Genomic DNA, 27,145 nt, shown 5'->3' with positions numbered 1-27,145 from the left:
AATGCCCAGCTATAATGTGTTTATGAAGGCGAGGCGTGTGTTCACAGATAACCTCATGAGATTGAGATGAACACCTCTTTATGGAATTGTTGCCCCATGCGGATTTGGCTGTTTAAAATCTGTATGATGGTTACAGCTAATTATACAGTGTATGTTTCCAGCGTACAATGCTGATGTGTAAATACCTTGTTTACATGTATATCTTGTAGTAAACATAGACTGACTGATACATTATGGGGTGGGGCTGAGATTTACATACAGTATACACTGAAAAGGGAAACAAAAAGGAGGTTCATCTCCTGGGCATTTTCTAGGCATATGTAGATTAAGGTATGCAGAAGTGCAGCTTATGCCTTCACGAGACACACGGAGGAAGAGTGAAATGGTCTTGTGATTTCTCCCGGTACATGGGAGATCGTATTTAGAAATACCAACACATTTCACCTAATGTTTCTTACTCATGATGCTATTATTGGCTGCCAGCGGCATTCAGGAAACAATGTAAATCTAATCATATACATGAGGGGCATCTCATTAAAGGGGGAATGTGTCCCGTCGGAATTACATTAAGTGAATTCCAACATGCTGAAATGTAGAACACATGATTGCATGTGTTAACTGCTGCTCACCGGAACGCCGCAGTGGAACGCATCAGCATATTTTACGGCAGTTTAACTGTGTTTACGGAGACTTTTAAAATGTTTTTTTTTTTACACAAGGAAGTGTTTCCTTCAAAGTGAATAGGTAGTAGGGTTTGAAGTCACTACCAATCGTCTGGGAAAAAAAAAGAGAGTGTTTTTCTTCTCAGAGATTTGAACGTTGCATACCGTACACCTGTCACACTAATGCGACTGCCGCCCGTGTGACAGGAGTCGTCACAAGTTTCATTTGAAGTCAAAGCTAATAATCTTCCAGTGTGGTTAGGGAGACTCAGGTACAGCTAATCATGTGGGAAATATAGAGAGCAGCCGAGTTATTTGCTGTATATAAATCTGTAAAATGTGTAGACGTGTGAACATGTGACTTAACCACACTCTCGCTCTCCCTGCACAGTGGGACGCCATTAATGAGATGGACGAGTACTTCAGTCCCATTCACACATACCAGGTTTGTAATATTCTCTTTGTGGGGTAGGCTGGAAAGTTTCATTACAATTGATTATTATATCAACTTGAGTGAAATATACTGTATCGCTTGTGTCCTGAGGGACATTTTGTGTTATAGACAATATAATTAATCAGTTTCCTCTGTAATCATGTTGTTTGTGGTTGAGCTGAAATGAAAAGTAGATTAATGAGCGTCAGCGAAGTCCATTTTAATGCAGAAATGCCATAATTTAAAAGTTCCAGCGCCTCACATTTCACTTGAAATGGTGACGGTTGGTTAAACAAAAATGAGGTGGTTAGGATACTTTAAATTAAAGTTAAATGGAGATGTCTCATTATTGTCTGATATCTTAAAGGAAATAATCAGGTCAATCAGATTATTAATAGTAATAATAATAATAAAAAAATACTACTAGGTCAACTTATAAATGATCAGTGGTCGCTTAGTTTTTATTTTGCAGAATACAAATTCAAGGTGCTAAGATAGAAACCAAAATCCAAAACCTTTGAGATAAATTCACATAGCATCTTTATTTCCTCGCTGTATATTGTGTTTGTTTGATGTTGTTGCTGCTGCTGATTATGTTACTGTGAATCAGGTCTGTAATGTGATGAGTCCCAGCCAGAACAACTGGCTGAGGACCGGCTGGCTCCCTCGGGATGGAGCCAGGAGAATCTACATCGAGGTCAAGTTCACCCTGAGAGACTGCAACAGCATGCCAGGAGTACTGGGCACCTGCAAGGTGTGTGTGTGTGTGTCTGTGTGTCTGTGTGTGTGTGTGTGCATCTCTTTAAGTGAATATGAGGACATTTTATCTAGTCCTCACTTATTCAAATGTCGCTTTGAAGACTAAGACTACAGGTCAGGGTTAGAATAATATTAGGGGTAGGGTTGAGGTGAGACAAGACGGTTGGGGTAAATAAATAGATATGTATGTATGTAGATGTAGATAAATAAACAAATACTTAAACATATAGTTTTAATTTCTTACTGCTTTGGGTTGGCTGTAGGGCTGCAACTCACAATTATTTTCACAATCGATATATCTTTAGATTATTTTCTCGATTAATCGAGTTATCATGCGGTCCATAAAATGTCAGAAAATGTTAAATAAGTGTTTCTCAAATCTGGAAATGATGAGGTTCTTTCTTCGTTACATGGAGCAAAGAAAGATATTCACATTTAAAAAGCTTAATAATCATAAAAACTAGTTTAAATTACATTCGAAAAAACACTCAAAATGATTAATCAGTTACCAAAATAGTTGCCGATTATTTAAGTAATTGATGGGTTAGGGTTAATCGATGTAGTTCTTTGTGATTATGTATACTGCACATGGCCTTTAAACATAATTACTCAAGTACATTCTTTGCTTCATGGACTTTTATGACATTTGGTCAGTTTTATACACTGTGCTCATCTGCTACAGATGGCAGCTGAAAAGTCATTTAAATGACCAAACATAGACCTGACAGCAAAGCCTGAGAAAGTAATGTTGGAAAAGAAAAAAAAAAAACCCTGAAAATACCTTAAATTTTAAGATATATTTTTAGAAGTGGGAGTTAGTACAATTTTAATTTGGCAGCAGTCACAGGGGCAAAATCACGTCAGTGGCCACATCCTGCTAACAGGCACAGTTATCATTGAAACAACGGTGTAGGATATAGAATGTTTCAGTCCTTCTTTACACTTTTTGAGTGTGGGATTAAGACTAAAAGGGGATGTGGTTAAATCTAATATTTTGCTTCACATTTGGTCATATAACTTATTGTTCTGGATGGCATTTTGCCACTGAAAATCTACAGTCTCTATTATCTGTGAAGGTCACAATTCCTGCCGTTCATACTATCTTCAAGAGATGTAGGCAACTGGACTGGATGTTTCCTGATGACATTTTACTTCTTATCTAAGAGGCTTATTCAGAACTGAAGGACTTGCCTATTTCTATGTACACACTTGAGAAAAACAGTCTAAGAGCTAAAAGCCTACACATTTGTGGATATTTGTAAGATATATAATATCAGATTTGTCAAAATGTAAGTCAATATTTACTATAGAAAAAGTTATTAGTTATTGACTATTTGGTTTTCAAATAGTCCTATAAAATATGTAAGTGTTGGTATTGTTTCCACATGTTGTTGACTTTCTCTAAACAAAAGCCTTCATTTCAAACTGAGCAGAAGAACATTTGGCCTGAGCACAAATGGAGAAACATCACATCCTTTAAAATACATTTTAAACATGTCACTCCAGACTGGCTTTAATTTCCTGGAGGACCCAAATCACCCCTCAGAGGTAATTGCAATCTGATTTAGGTTTCATTTCATGAACACACACAGTACTCAAATGAGCTGTAGGTCTTTGTTTTGTCTTTTAATGTTCACAGGAAACCTTCAACATGTTCTACTACGAGTCTGACAGACCGGTGGGCTCAACCATACGGGAGAACCAGTTCATAAAGATTGACACCATTGCTGCTGACGAGAGCTTCACCGGAGTGGACCTGGGAGTACGCCGGCTTAAACTCAACACCGAGGTAAGTGCTGCAGCAAGAACACTAGAACAGTGACTCATACAACAAGTGAGCATTCATTCAGGCTCTTCGCGCCAATACCCTACTTGGCAGGACAGGACTGTAACATAGTGAACATAATGTAGTTTACTTCGACTCAGTCCAACATACACACTCGGGTTGACAGTCCCCAAGAAAAGCACCGTTTTCTGCTGCTTTCAGGAACACAGTGAATAGTCGTTTCCAGCTGAACCGTTATTTAAAAACAGAGCTGCTTTCAGTTATGGTTGGTTGCCACAGATAATGTGGCTCTTCGATGCCTGAGTTTGGTCTTTTCATTTTTCAACAATAAAGAATATCATTGAGTCATAATAGTCTACTCCAGTCTCTCCAGTCACACACACACATGCCGAGTAAAACTATTCATATCATGTTGGCTTGTCATATTAAGTGTAGTGCAGGAAATCACACCAGCTTTCCAAATTTATGTCATTATTTCCATTAAAAAAAAAAAATATATATGAAACCTGGAGCCTCTTCACACTGTTCTATGTTTCTGGCTCAAACTTATACTTGGCTAAATGTTTGTGCATAATCTTGTACTTAAGATTCTAACTGAGTCACCAGCTCTTAGATTGAACTCAGTTTTAAAAATAACAGTTTGAGTTGCTGTATTATTGGTTATGTTATTTATTGCAGCTAAAGGAGAAACACAATAAAATCTCAGTCCACCTTGAAATCAAACGGAAAGTTAATTGTGAAGATGTCCATGTCCAACAGCCTATGCGTCCTAAAGCTGTTCAGCTTTTCATGTATTTACTGTTACATGCAATACATGCAGATTTTGCATCATTCACATCATGCACTTGACTTGAAACATTTCAACTCGAGCTTAAAAATTGGGTCATAAATGGTGGATGTAGGTATTTGCATTTCAACAACTCCATTTATTATTTTTATTATTTAGCCAAATGAGCTAAAGCGGTGCCCTGTACATAACGGAAAAAAATATTGAATGAACACAGCGCATGGGGGAAAAAAAACCAACAAACTGGGACACCTTAAATGGCAAGTGCTGAGCTTGATTACACAGCATACGTTTAATTCCTGTCATTTACCTGAAATTGAGACAAAAGCTTTCCTGTAATAGTAATTAGCTGTCTAATTAGCACACCGTTTGAAAAGTCCACGCAATCCACTCTCTCTCGGTTTGTTAACAAAGCTATTAATTAGGTGATGGTAATGGCGTTTCAGCGGGCTCCTTCAAAGGCGTAAATAGATCTGTCTGTAAACAGATTACATCCTGTGACGAGCAATGAACAGCGGAGCGTACAGGAAAATCATCTCACCGAGGCAGCGTGTGTGTGTCTCTTTCCTTTTCTTCCACGGATGTTATCGTGCGAGTGAAAACACAGCGTAAACACACACTGACTCTGTAGCAGGGATGGATTTTTCATGGGACTTTGGAGCCCTAGACAAAGAACAAAACCTTTAGGGGTTTTTTAACTTTAATCTGTTGTTGAATAGCTGATCTTAGAATAGAGGGGGTTTCTTACAAATGTTGTGTTGCTGTCGATTAATGTAATCATCTTGTGGTGTTATTGATGTACTGTTCTGACCTTTCAGGGCATGTAGAGAAGAAGATGTTGTAAAGGATTAGCTGTGTTGTACATCGTGCGTTATTTCTCTTAATCTTTTGCATTATTAACAGCTCTACAAATGAACAATGGTTGTTGGTTTGTTGTCATTTGAATAATTGTGAATTCATTTTGCCATAAGCTAATTAACTCACAAACCTAGAAACAATGCTTGGTTTGTATCTAAACAGAATACAGCTACAACTAAATCATACATGACTTACCTTTGCAGTTTGTGTCACTGTCTCCAGTGTCGTCACACATTTTCAGCTGTCATTTTATGACATTCTTTGAATTTACAGGAGCTTTTCAAGTCAATTAGAGTCGGTGAGAAATGACTTAACTCTCTCCGACTCTGTTTCAGTGCCAGAGAAAAAGATGGTGTCCTCCTTATATTTTTATATGCTTCCACAACACACTTTTAAATAATGCATTTGTTCAGTTACTGGATGTTAACAAGACAGTCAACTGTGATGTGGTATTTTACACACACAAAAAAAAACCCGCAAACAAAACAAGGATATAAAAACGTAATAACATCCATGTTCCCAGGATGTTGTTTGGAAGCGTAGCAGTTGATTAATGACTGCTGCCAAGGCACAACACAGAACACCGGTCCAGAGATTGAATCAAGGCTGCGTGTAAAGTCATTGTGTTTTCTTTAGCAACCACTGTTTGAGCTTTTAGCAGAAAAAGTGATGAAACTTTCTGAACATTTGCGTGTTTATGCAATCTCAGGGAGGCTTCATAAATATGCAAAGTGTCCTGTGTATTATACAACTGAAAGTAGAGTATGCACTGCAAGTCTGTACAGAACAATAACTTCTATTTTTAGTGCGAAATTAAATGACAACAAATGGTAAAGTAAGGGTTTTTAGTGTCATAATACACGCATGCATTTTCATATAGTTATTAAAGTATGTGTGTGACTGTCATCTTGTCTTCTCTTAATTGTAAAAAAAACCCTTTTCCTTTCTTTTTATTTGCAATAATTATTTGGACATGAAGCGGGAATCAAGCAGCATAGATTATGCTTTAATTCACTAGAACCTGTGACATTCACAGGTGCGCGGCGTCGGCCCTCTCAACAAGCGAGGCTTCTACCTGGCGTTCCAGGACATCGGCGCCTGCATCGCACTAACCTCAGTGCGGGTGTACTACAAGCGCTGTGTGGGTGTGAGCCGCAACCTGGCCGTGTTCACCGACGTGGTCACGGGTGCCGACTCTTCTTCGCTGGTGGAGGTCAGGGGTCAGTGTTTGGATCACGCCGAAGAGCGAGACACACCCAAGATGTACTGCAGCGCAGAGGGCGAGTGGCTGGTACCCATCGGGAGGTGTGTGTGCTCCGCCGGATTTGAGGAGCACAGAGACTCCTGCGTGGGTGAGTTAACTTTATGTACTTTCATATCTGACCTGTTTGGTGTTGTTTAGGGACATTTGCCGCTTTTTCTTTGAGGTGAATTCATTCTTCTTCTTTTTTTCTCCCTATCTTTTGATATGACTCCGATCTGGGTTAGAGATATATACATATATCTATATCTATATAGATATATGTATACATATATCTATATCTATATATCTATATATACATATATATATATATATATATATATGTATACATATTGTATATGGGGCCATGCGGCAAGAATAATATTAGAATCAATACAGCTTTTTGCCTAAACATGTCATACAGGACATAAGAACTACATAGATGGACTGCACTTGGACCAAAATAAGGTTTTAAACTCTTCGGCTACAATGCACACCCACGCCTTTACTTCACCAACTTCTTTAATGGTTCAATCCAGAGAACCGACATCTTGTAATCCTGTTAAAATATCCATCAGCTGCAAATCAATCAAAAACAGTATTTCCCTGTTCAGCTGTAATAAAGCAGACTTCTGGGAGGAAAGGGGAATGAATGGACATATGTCACACTTCTCCATCATTGGGGTTACGGACAATTTCTCTTCTCTCTTATGTCTTCAATCAAATGCACTCAATCCACACGCTGCGTGTGGGAACTGTTAACTGATTTTTTTTTTAGGTGATCTATAAAATAATGAAAGTTCATAAAATAGATTAAATGGCAAAGGAGCAAGAAAGAAAAGGTATTCAGTAAGTATTATTATTATTATGCGAGTTTCTCACTGACAGTATAGGTGTACTGTAGGTCGCAGTCTCCACTAAAGACTCAAATTAAACCTTACCACAAAACCGCGTTTCTCCACCACAACAAAATGCTGAGAAAAAGGGTGATCCAGAGGATGGAGAGCAACACAAAGTGTTAACTCTGCAGAGAGTGGGAGGTCAGAGAGGTGAACGTCAGCCGAGCTGTGGTTCTGAGCTGCAACCTGATAAGCAGTTTTCTGTTTGCTCTCCATATTTGAACAATTTTTATTTATTAGTTTTTAATCCTATCTTATTTGTTTTTGCTCACACCTCCAACAGTCATGAAATACAGTATTTTCAAAGCAGGGCGAGTGATGGGTTTTGTATTAGTTGACATTTGCCTGCATAATAATAATAATAATAATAATAATAATAATAATAATAATAGTATTCTCAGTTTTAGTTGAGTTATTGTCTGATGCAGAAAAAAGTAGTGCATCTACATATATATATATATATATGTATATGTATATATATATATATATATATATATACATATATATATATTTTACTTCACAGGGCTTTAGAAGGCAGCAGCAAGTCAATGAGTTTGTAACTGATCGTAACAGCAGTGATAAACATGGAGAATGTGTTACACATGAGTGAAACATTCCAGTTAGCGTCCGATGAGAGAGTGAGGAGGTGAGAGAGTGACATCAGTGTGCGCAGTGTCAGTGTTGGGTGAAGGAGATAATCAGCTCTGTGCTGCAGACGCTTATCTAGGTGCAGATTCACAATATCTGCATAAAGAGAGTGGGAACCAATTCACTTAATTTAACTTCTGGCCATTTGTTGCTCAGGGAAAACTTGGACTTAGTGTAAGGTAATGTTAGTGATTGAAACTCCTGCCTTTATGACTGCAGGGATTCAGTGTTTAAAATGAAGAAGAACAGTTACGTTGATTTGAATAGTTTATTTACATTTAAAAAAAATGATTCTGTTATTTCTGTGTCTTTATGAGTTTATTCTCAAATGACACACTTTGCCCCTGAATACCAATAACTCACTTTGGCTGCTTTGTTTTGAATTAACCTCCCACATGTCTCATAGAAATGAACTACAATAACAAAAGTATGACTTGAAATAAGATACAGCGGCTACATATTGAATCACTGCAGAACAAACAGCAGCAGAGTCATTGAGTGACTTGGGCTGGGCAATCATACATGCAAATAATGTGTTTTAGGTTGCTTTTTTTTCTGTATTTAAAAGGCCAGGATTATTCATTAAGAAGGTGCTTTGAGGGTCCAAACAGAACCATTAGATACTTTAATAACTGCAAGAGAATGAACCTTTGACATGTCGTAAACAGTGCAGTACTCCAGTAATTACAGTATTTATGTTTTTTAAGATCTTTCACTTTTACTCCACGACATTTCTTGAAAACTGCATATTAGAAGGTTAGTTGGGTTCATTTGGCTGGAGACGGAGCTAGACATTTGCACTCTACATTCAGCACTGGGCACCAAAATACTCGCACAATGCGACTTTTAATGTCACGGAAAATACCCACCTGTTCCAAAGCTTCTTGCATTGGTGTAAAAACAGGACCAAGAGGGAAGCAGGACTTAAAAGAAACCATGTGTGACTCTTATCTCATTTGATGACCGTGTAAAAACATTCTGATCAGGGGGAAGAACGGTACATTTGACACATTTGTTTATTTCGCTTTTTGTTTGTTAAATCAAATCTGTCGTCCTCTCTCCCGTATAGTCGCAAAGATCACGTAAGCTGCTCATTTAATAAACAGTGTAGAAGTCGTCTCCAAGTTCACAGCATCGGCAGAAGTGTCTTCAGAAAGAAAGAAGCCTTTTGAAACAACGCGAGAATTTGGAAAAGTTCCAACCCTTCTGTCTAATCAAAGAGTCTGTTTGAAGCTCTGGCTGTGGCTCGTGTAAAAAAAAAAGATAAATAAATAAATAAGTGACTGAGTTCAAGGTCTGGTCAAAAGCTTTTTTTTTATTCTGAGGCGCAATAATTTTCTCAAGTAGGTAAATACTGAGAAAACAGCTGTGTGTGTCATCTGTCTGAGCTCGAGACTCTTCTCATGCTGATGAATAATAAAGGAGATGTTTGAAATGCAAACATTCTTGATCCTCGCTCCCTTCTTTCTTAACAACTCGGCGTTTGCTTTTGCCTCTTTTAATTTTTTTCACGGGGTTTTGAAGGGGCCGACCTCATTCGGAGACCTGCGCATATTTCAGGTTGCCATGGGTTACTGCAATTAAAACCTATTAATCACAGCGCGATGGATAATTAAACTCTAAAAGCAGTTTGTCAGCTAAATGAGGTGAACGAGACACGCAACACCAGTTTGCCTGTACCCTCTGCTCCGTCCTCCTCCTCCTTCCTCCCCTTCCTCACAACACCTTCACACACACACACACACACACACACACACACACACACACACACACACACACACACACACACACACACACACACACACACGCATACATACCCTTAACAAATGTCTATTTGTGTTTTCCCAATCTGAGGCCAGTGGCAATGAGAGCTCCTTGTCAAAATACGTGTGACAGTGGAGTGTGTGCGTGTGTCTGCGTCAGGTGGCCACTCGCACACTGTTTATAATTAGCAGCAGGCGATTAGTATGAGCACAGAAATTCAAAAGTGAGTCTCTAACGAAAAGGAAGAAGAAAGGGCAGAAGGTAAAACCACTATGAGTCGCATTTATGGAACTGTTTTTACCCACATTTTAATGCAGATTTAAATGCATCACGCTGGTGTAAGTTACACAACGTTACAAATGTGTTTATGAGGGGGGAAAAAATACATAAAAGCGTTTGAAAACAGCATACATACATACATACAACAGGAGGTGATGTTTCCACCTTGTATTTTATTAAGTGTTACACACCACTACAGTTGAAAGCAAGTCTGCAGTGACAAGGCAGGGGTAAATAAACAAACAAACAAACAAAAAAAAAAACTTGTATATCCTCCACGTCTGATGTCTCGTCTCTTCTGGCACCAAACTGGGTCGCCGTGCTAATCCGTCCCCACCAAAGTCAGCTGCAGTCACGCACACACGAGACCAGACAGGACACAGAGGGGAGGGGCCTGCACGAGATGGAGAGGAGACAAAAAAAGAAAAGAAAAAGAAAGTCAGGCATGGATGTGAATATGTGTGTGAATATGAGCGTGCTTAAGTGGTTCTCCCCTGACAAAGGTGCAGATCTTAGGCTGAGAGCATGACATGAGTGTGGGTCTGTGTGTGTGTGTGTGTGTGTGTGTGAGAGAGAGAGAGAGAGCACAGGGTTGCGTGACATGCTATCAAAAGTGTCGCGGGGAGGGAAGCGATGGAGGGTGGTTGACTGGACCCCTCGTCCACTTGAGTTTACATCAAAACACTGAGTGTGTGTGTGTGTGTGTGTGTGTGTGTGTGTGTGTGTGTGTGTCTGCAGGTGTGTAGTATGTGTGTGTGTGTGTGTGCATGCCCCCCAGTGCCACTGAAGAATAGGCTCAAGTGCTCCATACAGTGAGAGCAATCGAGGACACACTGATATGAGACACACACACTTAGGCTGGTCACATCTACTCAGCTCAGCCGACCCAGCCGTGCCTCACACACACACACACACACACACACAGACACAGAAGGATTGGTGCATAGAGTACATGTGGGTTAGTTTTCTCCTTTGCTCAGTTGCTCAGTCAATGGACCACAGCGTGGCCTCCCCCCTCTGTGAGCTGCACTGTTGCTGTGATTTATGTTTGAGTGTGCAGCAAAAAAACAAAAAAAAACAAAAACATGATCCTGCTACCAGAACAGAAATTAAAAAATAAAAATGTTCACACCCGCTTAAAATAGTGAGAATTGGTCATAGAAAATACTAAAAAAATTATCTGGTTGGAAGTTATTTAAATATATGTAATTACCGGAAATGTTGGCTCTTTGTGTTCAAACACAAAATAGTTAAGACAGTGAACAGTTCAACAGTTTTTGAAGAAGAAAGAAAAGCACAACACACCTAGCAGACACTTTGTATCTTATCTAAAGTCTGAAGTGGTTTCATTCTGCTTACTGTTACCATTGTTTACTTTTTTCTTCAAAGCAAAGCGTCCCTGGACGATTATAGCCTTCAGATTTGTTTAAATCCTTTTTCAGATAAAATCATGATCAGAGAAAAAAAAAAAAATGAGATCCAGGAAATTGCTCTGTCAGTTTGAGCTGGCAGTATAAAGAAAGGTTCATTTGTAACGTCTGAAACCCTTGCTATTTTAAAGGATTATGTCTTATTAGGTATATTTTAGTATTAAATCCAGTGGTGTGTCACATATGAATGCCACTGTACTGCCAATAGTGAAGTGTTTACATGAAGAAACAGGAGTTAAATATATATATTGTTTTACGACATTACATTAATCAGCTATGCAGTAGTTACTGCATATGTTATGTAAAATGTACAAAGTAACTATGGTGCACTTTTATACCCAGCAGTATACAATATAAAAGATCAGGTGATGATTATTATCTGTTTTTATGTGTTATTAATCAGCAACTACATGCTAAAAATGTAATTAAATATTCAATTATCAGCAGATTAATCCATAATAAACTTAATACAGTTTTAACCCTCTGTATACTAGTTCAGTGGGTTACTTGTAGTTTTGATATTTTTGATACAGCTTCAACAGTAAGACATTTATCTAACAATGTGGAATTAGTACTTTTACTTAGTTGTTCCTTTTCTGATGGAAAATGATTGGATTTACTGTAAGAGAAAAGCTGAATCATGACAGAATTTAAGTTATTTGTTTCCAAATGTTTTTGCAAAGGATATTTTCCCCAGCATTATTTGAGATGTCAATAAATATTTTAGAAATTTAGAAGACATTTCTTTTTTTTATCTATTTAGTTTTTGATTGTGTGTGTGTGTGTGTGTGTGACTGTGACATTGTGGGACTCAGAGCCTCTTTCAATCGAGGCTTACAGGGAAAAAAAAACAAGTGTCAGAAAAGTGTGAATTACAATGAGAGAAGAAGAGAAATGAAAGAATAAAAATGGAGAGGTTATGAAAAGAGAAGGTGTGACACTCATAATGTGATTATTATCTGTCCATTTGGCACAGAGGAGAAAAATCTGAGACGGACAGCAGCCGGCGACAAGAAGGATTTATTATTCCTCTTTTACACACACACACACACACACACACACACACACACACATGCATAAACACAGACATGTAAACACACAAAAACTGAGGGTTTTGTCCTTTCTGATGTTTCAGCACCTTCCTCCTCTGTCACTCCTTTTAATGTATATATATCCACATATGTAGAGGTTTCAGGGTGCAGACACACACACACACACACACACACACACACACACGGGTCATTAAAACTCCAGAGACAGAGCTGTGTGTGGCAGTTTCTGACAGGGTGGAGCAGCCTCATTGGCCCTGGGTCCCTGAGGTCCACACAGGTGAAAGTAGCTGACACTCAGCTGTGGAAACGGGGGTTAGAACACTGTGATAGTCTGCTTATAATATACAGTATGATTAATGACCATTGTGATATCATTAAACACTGGAGAGTAAATGGTGAAAAGAGGGAGTTCTTTTTTCCCTGAGAACAAAATGATTTTTAAACACCTTTTAATTACTTTGTCGCATCCGTTTGTGAATTGTAAATATGATTGATGCTGTTCTTCACTGAAAAAGCAAATTAGTCATTTGCTTATTCAATCAGCTATTTTGATACGCTTAAGTATTTGCTTTATACAAGTTATGAGTTATACAACTGTGAACTGATCAGACAAAGAGGAAAATGAAATGGAAATGACCCGGCCTGAGGGGATTACGAGTCGTAAACTGTTAACAATTTTAATGCAAATAGTTTGCCACAGTTGAGAAAATGAACATTATTTATTCACAGACTATTGTTGGTTGGACTATGCTCAGATATTTTCCTCGAGTCACCAGGAGGTGATTGGAGTGAATGGTGAGCGAACGAAGCACGCAACATACCAGACTGGAGACTGGAGTTTACAAACATCCACAGTCTCGCGTCTTTTCTTTAGGCAACAAAATCACAGCGGTGGTCTGAGTCACAAAGGCAGTGGACACGTCTGACAATGAGTATTCAGTGAAATCTGTTTGTACACAGTGGAAAACGACATTGTTGGAAAAGAACAGAATTCGCCACACTGCCGTGGTGTCGTATTTCAGCCAAAAAGTAAATCTGCTCTACTTTCTTTGAGGAGTTTATACAGCACATGACATTGGCAGATTGATTTCATTCAAAATGGAGACCTTTTACTTTTGGGATTACTGTATATAATAGAGTAACTGTAGTTTTAATGTTTTCATTCATCTCATTCTGTCAGAGGTCAAAAATCCAAATTATTGTTATTATTTATTTTACTTCATTTCATTCATCGAGAAATATAACTTAACACAAAGATTAAAACTATAACATTCAGAATGAAACAGAGCAGAAAGAAGAAAGAAACCTAGTTTTCTACACATTATGTATTATCCAATTGTGTGTCTTAGGTTTTAGTTCATTTTGACATAGATAGAAAAACTGCATCTTCAATAACCTGCTTGTTAAAACAATAATAGTGTTAGAGAGCCAGAGAAGTAAAGAAATAGTGATGAAGTTCCTAATGAAGATGCAACTAAGTGATTCGGGGAACAGATGATTTGGCGAGATCCATTATTTTTTTCGACTCTCAATTACTTGGAGTGGAACACAATGTTCATGATTGCTGTCAGAATTAACTTGTGGCAGTCTGCTGTGGAGACCGTGCACGGAGCTCAAATTGAAGCGGTCTCCAGAGAGGGGGAGACAGGGGATTGGTGAGTGATCAAATTAGTTCCATCCTCCTGGCGGTTTGTAAACAACTGCTGATCAACAACATTGTTAATGTTTGAAGGCTAATGACACAGAGGCTGCAGAAACACACCCACACTCAGAGCCTCGGGGAAGGAAAGCTGCCCAGTGTGAGCGCACACACGTTTGCACATATTCAAGCACATTCATGAAGAGGGGATGTAAACTCACACACACACACACACACTGGATCCTCTAATGCCATGTCACCAGGGATATGTCTCAACTTTATTTCAACTCTGAGAGAGGTAATCTTTTCTCTCTCTCTCGCTTTTTTTAATTTGTCTTAATTGCTCGGTGGATGCTATTTTCTGATTACTCTCATTAAGTTTAATTCTCAGGTCTGACACAGAAACATGTTAAATAGATGGTTATGGGAACAAAATCAATCCAGTCTGATTGACTATATATGCAGTAATTACAATAAATACAAACTCACGTCAAGATCGGGTCAATTTATTATCATTTTGTTTCATTTTTATTTAAATTTAGCCCACTCCTAAAACAAATGAAGCTAAGTGTTGGTTTGAGACTGACTGACAATAATTTTAAGTTCCACATTTAAAAAGATAACTGGCTCTAAGAAAAAAAAAAAAGTTGTCTGTGCTTGTGTAGAAATAAGAACCACTAGAAACTGGGTCTAGTCTTTGCGGCATTTTGGATATGGAATGACACAGTTCCCTTGTCCCATAGCTGAAGTCATTATTGCCACCATCATGCAAAGTGGCCGAGGGAATAACGCGGACCGAGTCTCATGCAGGATCAGTATGAACAAGCATAGTGTTATTTTTCATTAGAATGAAACGCTTATATAAGCCAAAAAGGGTTTCGATTCCAGTTTTACAATTATTTTCCACCTCTGTTCTGTCTCTGTGGTGGCTCAGTCCAGGCACACACGACACATGCTGGACCCAATCTGATCCAGACTCATTTATTTTGGTTTTGTCAGACCAAAGAGCAAGCCGCCAACATTCATGACAATTCTTTTTCATGGTTTTTGCTATATGTACTCACATTCTGTCTGATCAATCACCAAATGATTAACTACCACAAACAATGTTTGTGCTAATTCATACGCTCTTAAAGTATTTACCTGTCTTCTTATAAAAGGCTATACGTAAATATTAAATGTGTGGCCGGGTGACCACCATGCCCTTTGGTATTAATAGAAAGTGTGGCATGACGTGGTGGAGAGTTGCGACAACGCCACCCGCGGTAGTTTCACCCGCAGGAAATTCTAAAGTTCAAACACTTAATGCTCATCAATAAGGCACACAGGTTCAAAAATACCACAGGGGCAAGAGATGGTCTCAATTTAAAGAGATACTTTATTAACCCAAAATAAGTAATTAACAAAAGTTCTAACACATCAGTAACAATAATAATGATAATACTAATCACATAAAATAAGCACCACGCAAGAATAAAAAATCAAGGGAAAGGGCTGGAGCTTACCAGACGGCAGGGACAAATCAAAAGTGGAAGGGTCCTTTACTTAAAACACCCGTGACACTGCACTCACACATCAAAGCAAAAGGAAATCGTGAAGGGGACCACCACCAGGGACGAGACTGCCGCCTCTGGGCCACAGCACCTAACCAAAAACAAGAAACACATTAAAACATGCCAAAAGTACTACACAGGACGGGTATGAAGAAAACCAAAATAATTAAGAATAACAAAAATACAAACAAACACAAAAGGATACAAAATAATAAACTATATAAAACACATTTCAATAATTGATGCCCCTTAACAATGTCAGTCTCATCCCCATTCACTGCTGCTCAGGGCAGGACGTATCTATTAATAGATCAGTTGTCGACGTCCCGAATGCGAGTCCTGACAGCGAGTCCGGAGCATCCACAAATTAAACGGAGCCAAAACAGCAGCGCAGATCCAGGGCACAGTGGCTGAATACGGGCCAACAATTTATCACGGCCTCTATGAGAATAGCACACATAATTTAGTGCCCATAATTTAGTACCATCAGCATCTTTAAACAATGTACTTATACATACCAATCTGCAGTAACACCCTGGAGAGACAGAGGAGTATTTATTTGTGCTGCGTGCCAATCACCCAGCTACACCAAAACACATCAGAAATAATCAGCTGGGAACCGAGTGACAAAGCCGCTAAACCACAAACAATTGAGGACCTACCGAAAGAAAGCGGGCGAGCGCATCCAGGAAATGCTTCTGGTGGAGCGATGCGTTTCCCACAGCCCCAGCAGCCGATCGCGCTATAAAAACGGAGATCGCGTCACCAATGCCCGCTTTATGCACACATGAACAATGGCAGACTGGCAAAGTGCGTTACCTGAATGGCAAGGATTGTGCGCCCACAACGGCCTCGCCAGCACCCACACCGGTCACGCCGAACAGGCCACAATCACCGGAGGGAAACGGAAGAGAGAGAGGAGGGGCAGGTGTGTCTGCACCTCTATATATAAGGACGCATTCCCCCGTGCCTCAATCAGCATGCTGTTTGCATAGTGCCATATAGTGGCAAGGAAGGAGACGACCTGTCACAAAAGGATTGTTTTGTCTCTTCTAACTACTGCTGCTGCCTTGTCTTGTCGAATGTCCAGTAACCTATTACTGTGCAGTGTGGGGGGGGGAGGTGACGTTTGTGCATGTGTCCATGTTCAAGTGTGTAAGACGTCTCAGACAATGTGAGTACATCCGTGCGTTAAAGTGAGCAAGTGCCACGGATTTCTTGTGGTCACCACGCCGGGAGTTACTATTTTCTCTGTGTGTTTGTGTGTCCGGTTAGTCCAAGACTGAGGATTCTGATCGGTCAGTCAGAGGAAAGCAATAAAGGACAGGGGAGAGGTGGAAAGGAAGAGAAGAGAACAGGGATGATGAAAGGAAATATGAGAGGGAGAGGAAAGGAAGGGTAAAAAAGAGCAGAACATGGGAAGGAGAGAGGATGGGAGCAGAGGAGGAAAGCAATGGGAAATAAAACGAGAGTAGGAAAGTAAATGAGATGGGAAAGTAAAGTAGAGGAGATGTAATGATTATACACATTTTAATGTCGTTAAGCCGTCTTTGTGTGTGTGTGTGTGTGTGTAAGAGAGGGAGAGAAGGAGAGCGAGAGAGAGAGAGAGAGAGATATAACCGACTGAATCATATCTCAGTCAGACACAGCTCTTTTATGTCACTCAAACTTCCCTCCAATCTTTGTTGTGATTGGCCAAAGCCCTATCTCCACAGCAGGTTGAGAGTACCACACATCTGTACACAAAGCGACTTTGCCGACACACACACACACACACACACACGTCTGCATACCCATGCAGCTACATGACACACTCTCACACACACAAATCCTCTTATTTGCAGCCCACACGAGTGCTTAATTCACAACAGAAAACACAAGCGCGCACACACACAAAAGGCTGAGAGCCGCTGGGTAAATTATTGATTGAGTGTGTGCCACCCTTGGCCTGCAGTAGCCACCCATGTCCCAGTCCAGTGTCTATGAGCTATTAGTGCTGACGCTAAAGAGACAGGCAACATGATAGCAGATCACTGAGAAGCTGGCAGACTCCATCTGAAGGGACTGCGGGATGTCTTCAAATGATTTTCTGCCCTGACTTCTTGTTGAGTTAAACTGATGTGTGCGCAGGACGCTGTCAATTACTTCTCCCTCTATCCAGTCCTCTGCTGCAGGAAGTGGAGGTTGTATGAATGTGGATGGTAGAATGCACTTTGTGTGTGTGTGTGTGTGTGTGTGTGTGGCTCATACTACTGTTGACATTTCAAATAGGCATTTTGACTTAAGGAGACGTCGGTTGACTGCTTGTATTAATAAAACGGGGACTACAGAAATATGTCTGAAATGTTAGGTTCTCTTATGTCATCTGTCTTTTGTTTCTTATTCAAATCATTGAGTCTTTTGCAGTCTGTTAATGTAATGTCATTCAAGCAAAGTACATAAATGGTAACCTTTTCTGGTTTTGCTCGTTTCAAATTTGTTTAAACTACTGTCGGGACACAGCTTGGCTACGACAGCTGTGTTTTAATTCCACTTTTTAAGCTGACACAGCTTCCATAAATAGCTACGTAGTTTACATATGGAAAGTTTTTTCTGGGTGTACCATTCCAAACCATTCTGTGGCAAACTGAGCAGAACTGTACTGCTTGGTGGAAAGGGTTGGGTTTTCGTAATGGAGGCTGTGGATCTGGATCAATGTAGAAAGACTGAGCAGTGATGGAGAAGTGGAGGTCATGCATGAGAGACAGGAAGGCAAGAGGAGACGCCATATTTAAAATGACAGCATAGCACGATGAAAGGCTAAAGACCTCACACTATAGCTTTTGAAAACCAACAATATAAGTATAATATATATATATATATATCAGTTTGTCTGCAGTGATAAAAGTAAAAAGTAGTGTGCTTTGTTTCATTAATTCAGTCTTGAAATGATCATCTCAATTTCATTGCCAGTAAAACAGACTATGGACCCTTCCTGTAATCTTTTAATGTGATTTAAATTCAGTATATATCCATTGTTACAATGATAAGATTGTATTCCCCAAACTTGGAGGACTTCTTTAAGTGCAAACAAATACCGATGGATGGGACAGGATGATGGGATTGATGTATCAATAACATTTTCAACAAGCAATATTAAATAAAATGGTAACTTTTAGATTGCAGAGTGGCCCATGGACTGAAAACAATATCAGTTACTTTAAATAATGTGAACTGCTGCAAAAGTAAGAACACCAAGCTCATTTATCCTTTCAACCTTAACAAACAAAAGACATGCAGCGAAGAAAACTTTTTTCTTTTTCTTTTCGTAAATGGCTTCTTCAGCAGACAAAAATGGATTCTGGTAGTTTTACATGATGCCCTTTTCCATTTCTTATAGTAAATATGCATGTGGATACGTACAATGAGAATGTCGGAAAAAGATAAGATGCTTTTGTCTCATAGATCAGTTCTGGAGGAGCTTCTCGACTCTTCAGTCTCAGGAGAATTTGACCTTATATAGTCCTCTGCTCTGTCAAGTTTAACACATTTTCTCACTAACACATCCCTATTCACCCATTTATCCACATGTGCTCGGGCCTACCTGTGGGTATACACTCTCCCCAATCTATCTTACAGTTTCGGTGACGCAACTTGATTCAAACAAAGGGAACTTTTCCATCAAGAGCAAGAGAAACTGAAACTCAATGGGGTCGGGTTGGGGTCATAAATTCAATCATTTCATTCCAAATTTGAAGAAATTTGTCTTTATGAATTTCTCTTTTCAGAATATCAGAATATCCATCTTCCAGTGTAGGTAGAATGAGATTTAGCCACTTTCTTGAACACTTGTACATAATGTTGTATGAATACCACTCAAGTAACACCAGAATATGATTTACTTCCATTGAGCCACATTGTCTCCAAGCGTTCAAGTTTGTACAGCAGTGAAAACTTGTATCATATCAAACTGAAACCGTTTTGTCAAACACTGCTGTCAAGTGTTTGTTTTTATTCTGGGAATATGCATACGTCTTTTCTTGTTGGATTTCTATTATTTTTTTTTTACTGTTCCACAAGGACATATTTTATGATAATCTAACTCAAAACAAGTGTCCATATGTTGTTTTGAATGTTGAGTATGTAAACATGTCATAGACTGATATGATATGACTGGAGCAGCCCTATTTGTGGATTGTGACTCGTGCCTCGCTCATCAGCATACTTTGTCCTTTTCAAATATATAAATATTCAAAAACAGTTGATTAATTTCCCCTCCGATGCATCGCAGCAGTTGCTAATGTCAGAGGGGAAAAAGTGAAAAGTTAACCTTCCTCCTCCACCCGTCTTCCACACCCCCCCACTTCTCCCCACACCTTTCCCGTCCTGCGTTTCCAACACACCGCTGTCTGAGCTTCTCGATCCGCTGCTAATATGCCTTTCTCAATCCCCATCTTTCTTTTTTTTGAATCACCCTTTCCCCTTCCTGACCCCCCTCCTCTGCTCCTTCTCCCACTCCCTCCATCAGGCACAGTTTAATGGTGACAGCCATTCAATCGGATAATTAACATCCGTTTAACGCTCATTAACTGGGATGTATTTGTCTCTTTTGATTTGTAATTACCAGGCCTTTTTCACAGGAAAACACGACGATAATGTTTCCTTTGTGATGGCTTCATTGATGGAATTGATTTGAACCCAGCAGGGAGGCCATCAGAGACGCATGCAGAGGCAGGGTTCGTATCTGGACTGACAGATTTGTCAGGCAGACACAAATGCTGTTTACCTCAAAATCAATGCCATGAAATATGATGTATTTCTCCCCACAACTGTGTTTATCCCTGAAATACGAGAGAAAGCGCATATCGCCCAAATTAAATTGCATGCTTTGTTGCTACAGCCTGCACATAGATCTGCTCTGTGATTAATTATCAGATCATAACTAAGTGAGACTTATGTTCCTGGTGTGTCCAAATCAATTTTCGTTAGTATAATGTTAACAAAAAAAAACAAAAAAAAACATCGCTGCATGAGGTGTATGATTCAAAAGGCTTTTACTGAGCTTCTTAATTAATTGCAGGTTTGTTTGGGCATAACATGTAATAAACCAATCACAATACCATTTCCTATCCCCTCTAAGAGCCAGCTTGCACCATGGTGGATTGCTTTTTTAATGCTGGATTTGCCAACAACAACTCGCGGCAGAGGAAATGGATCTGCCTGTGAAAGTGTGAAAAGCAAAAACGTGAAAGTGCATTAGCAGATCATTAAAAGCCTGGTGTTTGAGAGCGTGGGGAGAGAGTGGCTAACACTGATTAGCAGCCACAAATTGGCCGTACAATGCAAAAAGAGCTTTGAAGTACAATGCACATTAGCTTCCTCGTTAAGGTCGCTTATTACCAGGCATTATGTCGCGTTGTTTTTTTTGCTGAGGAAGCTACTAAATAAGCGAGGTACACTTTATTTTTTAGCTAATTAATGCTAAATAGCTTTTAGTAGAGTAAATGGCTTAAAATCATACAAATGTCAGCATGGACCTGTGTATAAATGACATTTATTCTTGAACAGTACTCCTAACATAACTTTTGCAGCAAATTATCCTGCAATCAAGGTCGAACCATGAGGCTAAACAAGGGTGTCGTTTTCCTTTATTATTAACCACAATATTCCTTAAAATGTGCAAAATTATAAATGATAAAGACATTGAGTCAAGTTTTTTCTCTGAGCCTGTAAGTGTTGTGATCATATTGCTGAAAGAATCCCAGGTACTAAACAAATGCTTTTTCACATGGACAGAACAGGACAGGACTTGGACAGTGTCCCATCTCTAAAGGTGCGACAAATAAGTGGGACTGTGTAAGACTGTCGTTATCACATTGTTTTTGGCTCTCTGCAGTTTTATAACAAGGACAATGACCTTTTAACTACAGGCATAACGTTTTTTTATTTTTCATTTTCCGTATAGTCTTCATATCATATCATATATCATATCATTACAGCTATTAGAACACACTTCAGCTATAATTTCCACCAATCAGTGCAGATTAGAAGTATCTGATAACACGGTAGTGTACACTGTCAATTTACAGACAGCCCTGAATGGGATTATTTCTTTTAAAATGGGCTACTTCAAAATGACCTGAACACAATCACGTTGAACTCACCCATATATCCGTCTGTAAGGACCCTTAATCAGCCTCATCCTTCCTCCTGCCAAGGTCATCTATCTCCATGCCCCTTGCACACAACACTGAGCAAATCAACCTAACCATAAATTGGAGGGAGACCTTTGTTTAACAGGTTGCAGCGGCGTAACAATCCAGCTGTTAGTATCTGGACTAGCTTTGTAAGAGGAGGGACAGTGTGGATGGTGAGTGTCCCATTTCCACAGCTGATCTTGCCGACATGTTCATCCATCATTCCGACAGCTTCAGTGGCTCGTTAGTCGTGCCGTGTGCTCCCTTGGGAGCCGGCTAAGGAGCCTTTGGCTAACTTTGTCACTAGATGTTGGTGTGCGCTCACTTCCTTTACAAGGTCAACGCTGCACATGGTGTAGGACATCAGAAGTGGATGTGTCGCTGACGACCACATGGAACCTTTATGTTTGCTTGTGTCAACAGATCGGGTTCATAGGTCCATTCAAAAGCAGGATCTTTTGTCAATAAATATCTGCCTCTCTTCTCTATGTTATTAGCGTAATAGTGTTGATACTAACATCCAGTTGAGAGAATACACTTGCTTTGTCTTTAGTTTGACTTTCAGAGGCAGAGATATTGTGGCACACAGGGAGGGGTTCCATGGCAGAAGACAAAGCAAACTAAAACATTGCATGCTTGTATGTGTTTTGCATGCAAATAAGCATTTATACTTTAATACAATTGGTGGGACTTGTGTTCAACATTGAGATGGGCAAAAAAAAAAAAAAGACAGCAGAGTAATAATTAATGACGCCATTGTGCTCCTGTAGAATTGTTTCAGTCATACCTTCTTGATTCAGAGATATGCATCTGCCTTCTAGCAAAAGAAGAAAATAAACATTCTTTCAACAATTTTCATTGGCTTTTACTTTTAAACATTTGGGATTTTAAAGTGGATTATTGGCTTTATGGTTTTTTTTTGGATGTTCAGGATGTTTATTTGCTGCTGATCTGGGTCAATTTGTGGGCTGACTCTGTCTAATGCAATACATTTTATATTTTTATTTATATCTAGCTTTTCATCTTGTGATTGTTAGCAGTTCATACATTTCGTCAAATGTTGAATGTTTGCTATCCCGTGTAAATATGTATTAACACATTACCATACTTTACAAAGATCAAGTTTACTGTACATTACACCTGAGTGCTTAATTACAAACAACAGCATGGCCACAGTTTTCTGAACGTACAGCTTTGGATTGCTTTTAGATCAGGGACACAAATTGACACAAGGGAACCTTTTGATGTTCAATTCTAAAGCATCAACACCTACAAATAAATCCCTGTGATGAAAAAATGGCTCTCTGATATTTGTTTTTGTACTATAGCCTTGTAGTTAAGCAGAATAAAATAGACCAATAAATCACAATACAGTCTCTTCTGGACTGCCATTAATAATTAACTAATGGAGTACAGCACAGTTAGTTGATGACCACCAGAGAAAATGTATGTAATTCAGCTTGTTATGTCTTAAGTGGTGGCTGTGCATTTTCACTGCTAAAATCTACCTGCATTGCTGCTTGATATTCAAACAGACTTTAGAATGTGTTATATGTTTACATTTTTTCCACAGAAAAGTGGAACATTCATGTTTTTCCCTCCTTTTTTATCATTTGTAAATTAATTTATTGCTCATTGTTTCATTCATTCATTTAATATCACTGAACACTAAATGTGAGCTTTGTCGAGCCAAGCTGAGCTCCACTGAAGACCTCGCTTCCCTGCCCTGTCTCCCCGTTCCTCCCTCAGTCTCTCGCCCCAACCCCCTCCATGTTCCAATGTATTTATTTACCTGCTTTTACAGGGAATAAATCAAGGTCAGCACATAATGCTGCACGCAGCTATTAAGATTAATTGTAATGCAAATTCTCTTGTAGCGAGTGCTCTGCATTTGACAGGCACTGACATGCCAAGCAACACACAGGCAGTCGCACCCGAGCGCGCACACACACACACACACACACACACACACATTCTGTGTAAAGTGCGTGTACTAAAACTCACTTCACGCTGAACCTTTCATTTTATGTCCGTTGCTTTTTTGGTTCACACTCCACATTTCAAACATACAGGCCACAACATGATTATCTGGACAGCTACACATGTATTGTTCTTCAGGGTCTGTGCTTCAGCGAAATCAAATCTGAAGCATTCTTGACTTTCCGTGCAGTAACAGAGTCCCTTTTTTTTTCCCCTCTTCACTATGCAAATGGATTTTCTTGTCACCCACAAAATGTGCTCGGCAGTCTGTGACATCTAACTATGAACTAGTTTTCCTGTGTGCCCCAAGTTTGCTTTTCTGGAGTCTCACCAAATGTTTGATTTTGAACTACATATGATAAGTGTCTGATAACTTTTTGCTTCTTTGTGTTTAATTATCTCCCTCTTCACTGACGTGACTTCACTGACGTGAGATATCTGCGTCAGAAGCCATGTTACTCAACATTTGATGTATTTATTATTAGAATAGTTATTCATAGGATTTCTTTATAAGACAGCAGCCAATATGAGAGCAGACTAAGGGTATCATTATGCATGCCTATACGTTATATTGATGTCCATTGGTAAATGTGCTTTTATTGAGCAATATTTACATTATTACACCTTTTCTACCAGAAAAATATGGTCACATAACTCTCTTAAACCTATCCATGCAGGTAGTACTCGGTTGCTTTGCTTTTGCCATTAAGAGCTGATTGTCAGTTCTGGGCTGTGCAGCTAGTTTGGATGCATGAAATAGAAAATGTCCAGCTCATTTTCACTAAAAACATCACTTTTTGGCAGATCGTAATTATAGAGCATGTTCAATGTTTTATCAAAGCCACATGTTTATCTCAGTTCTCTCTCTCAATCCTGTATTCTAAATCTCATTTTCCACAAAACAGAAGTGAAGTGAAAGGTTAAAATAGCTGGCCTTGACATCGACCGCCTTCCCGGTCCCTTTGCATATTCACATGTGTTGATAAATTCATTGTCTGTGTGGTTGCTGTGGCTGCATCAGAACCTCCCACCCTCCCTTTGTGTTTGAGCTCTTATTTCCATATACCCTCTGCATGTGTGTGTGTGTGTGTGTGTGTGTGTGTGCATGTGCAAAACTCCAGGTGAATCTGTCAAAGACTTCAAAGCTCTTGCTGCCTCCCTCCTTGATGAACTAGCTGTTGCGATGTTTATCATGACCTGCTTTTCAACTTAGGGAGCTTCACAAAAAAAAAAACACATCAAAGCATGGAGGGATTAACGGGATTTAAAAAAAATGCAAGGAGAGAGAACGGTCTAGGATAAATATTGCTCCATGGGTCTGGCAGTGAAAGAGAGGAGCACTACCATCAACATTCTGTTTATCTGTAGGGTGTTTGCGTGTGTGTGTGTGTGTGTGTGTGTGTGTGAATAAATGAGCATCTCTGTCCATATGTGAGAGTATGACTATATGGTGTGTTGGACATTTTACTATGCAAACATTATTCTTATTGTAAGTCTCACAGTTATAAACCTTGAAGCTTTAATCCTTGAAAATGTAATGCAAATCAATTATAAAGTTCCCACTATCAGTGCTATACGCATAGATTAAGACATTAAGTTTTTGTACAAAGTGCATGTCACACTACAGACAGCTAGATGAAATACTTATTACAATTTAGCATTAGAGACTATTTTTCGTCTTAAATGTTTAATTAGGATATTAAGCAAGAAAGAAACCCACGACACGTCCACATTTATACTGGTACCTTAGAAGTCTTGCTTTGCACATAACCTCATAACTAAAATGTATTTATTTGCATTTGAATGCATTTTTTATTATTATTACTATTTTTTTATCTATGCAATCTACCTTTTGTCTTTCCGTTTCAATTTTATATGCCTAAGCAAACGTACTTATGCATTATGCAGGACAACTTCTCATTGCCATAGAAACCAGGCAGCGGTACCTCCGGACACTATGTACCAATAAAAACAACTGATGGTATTTCCCGTCGAAACACCAGTGAGGAATCATAACCTGTTTTGTTTTTTAGCTACGACACCATTCGGTGAGGGAATGGTGTTAACTTTTGCACATATTATGATTTAAAAAAGGGGTTAACTACAGGTTCCGACAGTGGCATAAATCATTATTACACAAGATATAAAATGTAGTAGAATAGTTAAACATTCATGAAATGTGATTCATACTGAAAGAAATCCATATTTATAGGTACAACCATGTGAACATTTTATTCATCTTTTAAATCATTTAAAAATCCACAGTACATTTAAACGCTTGTGTTGATGATTCAATTGAGTCTTTTTAGCACCTTTCAAGTCCAAACACTGAATATGGTTTTATGAACTTACCGAGGAGAGGTTGAAACACAGCATCTGTAAACCAACACAAAGAAATAAACTACCCTGTGAGGAAGAGCAAACATAAGCACGTCCGCGTCTACCGCGGTATCCGAGGTTTAACCCTGCCCCATTTACCATAGCAGAAGCCTATTAACTGCCTGGAAAGAGAATATATTTATCAGCGTGCCCTCCATTATTAATCAGTGCAGAGTTAAAAGTGAATATGTATCAGAGAAGCTGAATAAGGTTGAAACACGGTCTGGATTTTGATGGTCTCACTGGGAGTATCAACAGTGCAGAGTCTTTTCAGCCCAAATCTGAGCAGAAAGGACAGACTTTCATCTCTCCTGCTCCACAGTCTCTACGGTTACAAGGCCTGTAATTATACATAGATGGGGGGGAGTGCTATCCTAAAATGAGTGCATTGGAGGAGATGACAGTTTTGAAAAAAGTTGAAGCGGCGCTATATGCACAGCATGCTATGAAATTGTGATTCATGTCTTCCTGGCTGCACTCACTCTCTCTTTTATTATAGCTTCAGTGAATATGGACGTGCACCGACCTATTTGTGCAAGTTCCCCATTTACTCATTGTATATAATAAATAAAAAAACAGGTTTACTTATTCTCTTTCTATCTCTGTCTTCTCTCTCTCTCTCTGTCTCTCTCTCTCCGTCTGCAGCCTGTGAGGTGGGTTTCTATAAGCCGGTGGCAGGCGATGGCCTGTGTGGTAAATGTCCCCAGCACAGCCACTCAGAAACCAGAGCTGCCCTCTCCTGCCCCTGCGACTCCAATTACTACAGAGCGGCAGATGACCCAACTGCAGCTCCATGCTCCCGTAAGCACAAACACATGCTA

At 39.3% G+C, this 27,145-nt stretch overlaps 1 protein-coding gene across 5 annotated transcripts in view; it reads left to right on the top strand.

Annotated features, from left to right (window-relative positions):
* Positions 1-27,145, top strand: part of epha8 (eph receptor A8) — a 92,731-nt gene that overhangs the window by 42,012 nt on the left and 23,574 nt on the right. For all 5 annotated transcript variants that reach the window (XM_044034343.1, XM_044034340.1, XM_044034339.1 and 2 more), the window contains exons 3-7: positions 1,054-1,107; positions 1,706-1,849; positions 3,494-3,643; positions 6,322-6,637; positions 26,970-27,125. In XM_044034343.1, the coding sequence (XP_043890278.1) occupies positions 1,054-1,107; positions 1,706-1,849; positions 3,494-3,643; positions 6,322-6,637; positions 26,970-27,125 (820 nt within the window). The remainder of the gene's footprint in view (positions 1-1,053; positions 1,108-1,705; positions 1,850-3,493; positions 3,644-6,321; positions 6,638-26,969; positions 27,126-27,145) is intronic.

The sequence above is a fragment of the Solea senegalensis genome, linkage group LG9, assembly GCF_019176455.1.
Source record: "Solea senegalensis isolate Sse05_10M linkage group LG9, IFAPA_SoseM_1, whole genome shotgun sequence".
NCBI lineage: Eukaryota > Metazoa > Chordata > Actinopteri > Pleuronectiformes > Soleidae > Solea > Solea senegalensis.
This window is presented reverse-complemented; position numbering and strand designations above follow the sequence as displayed.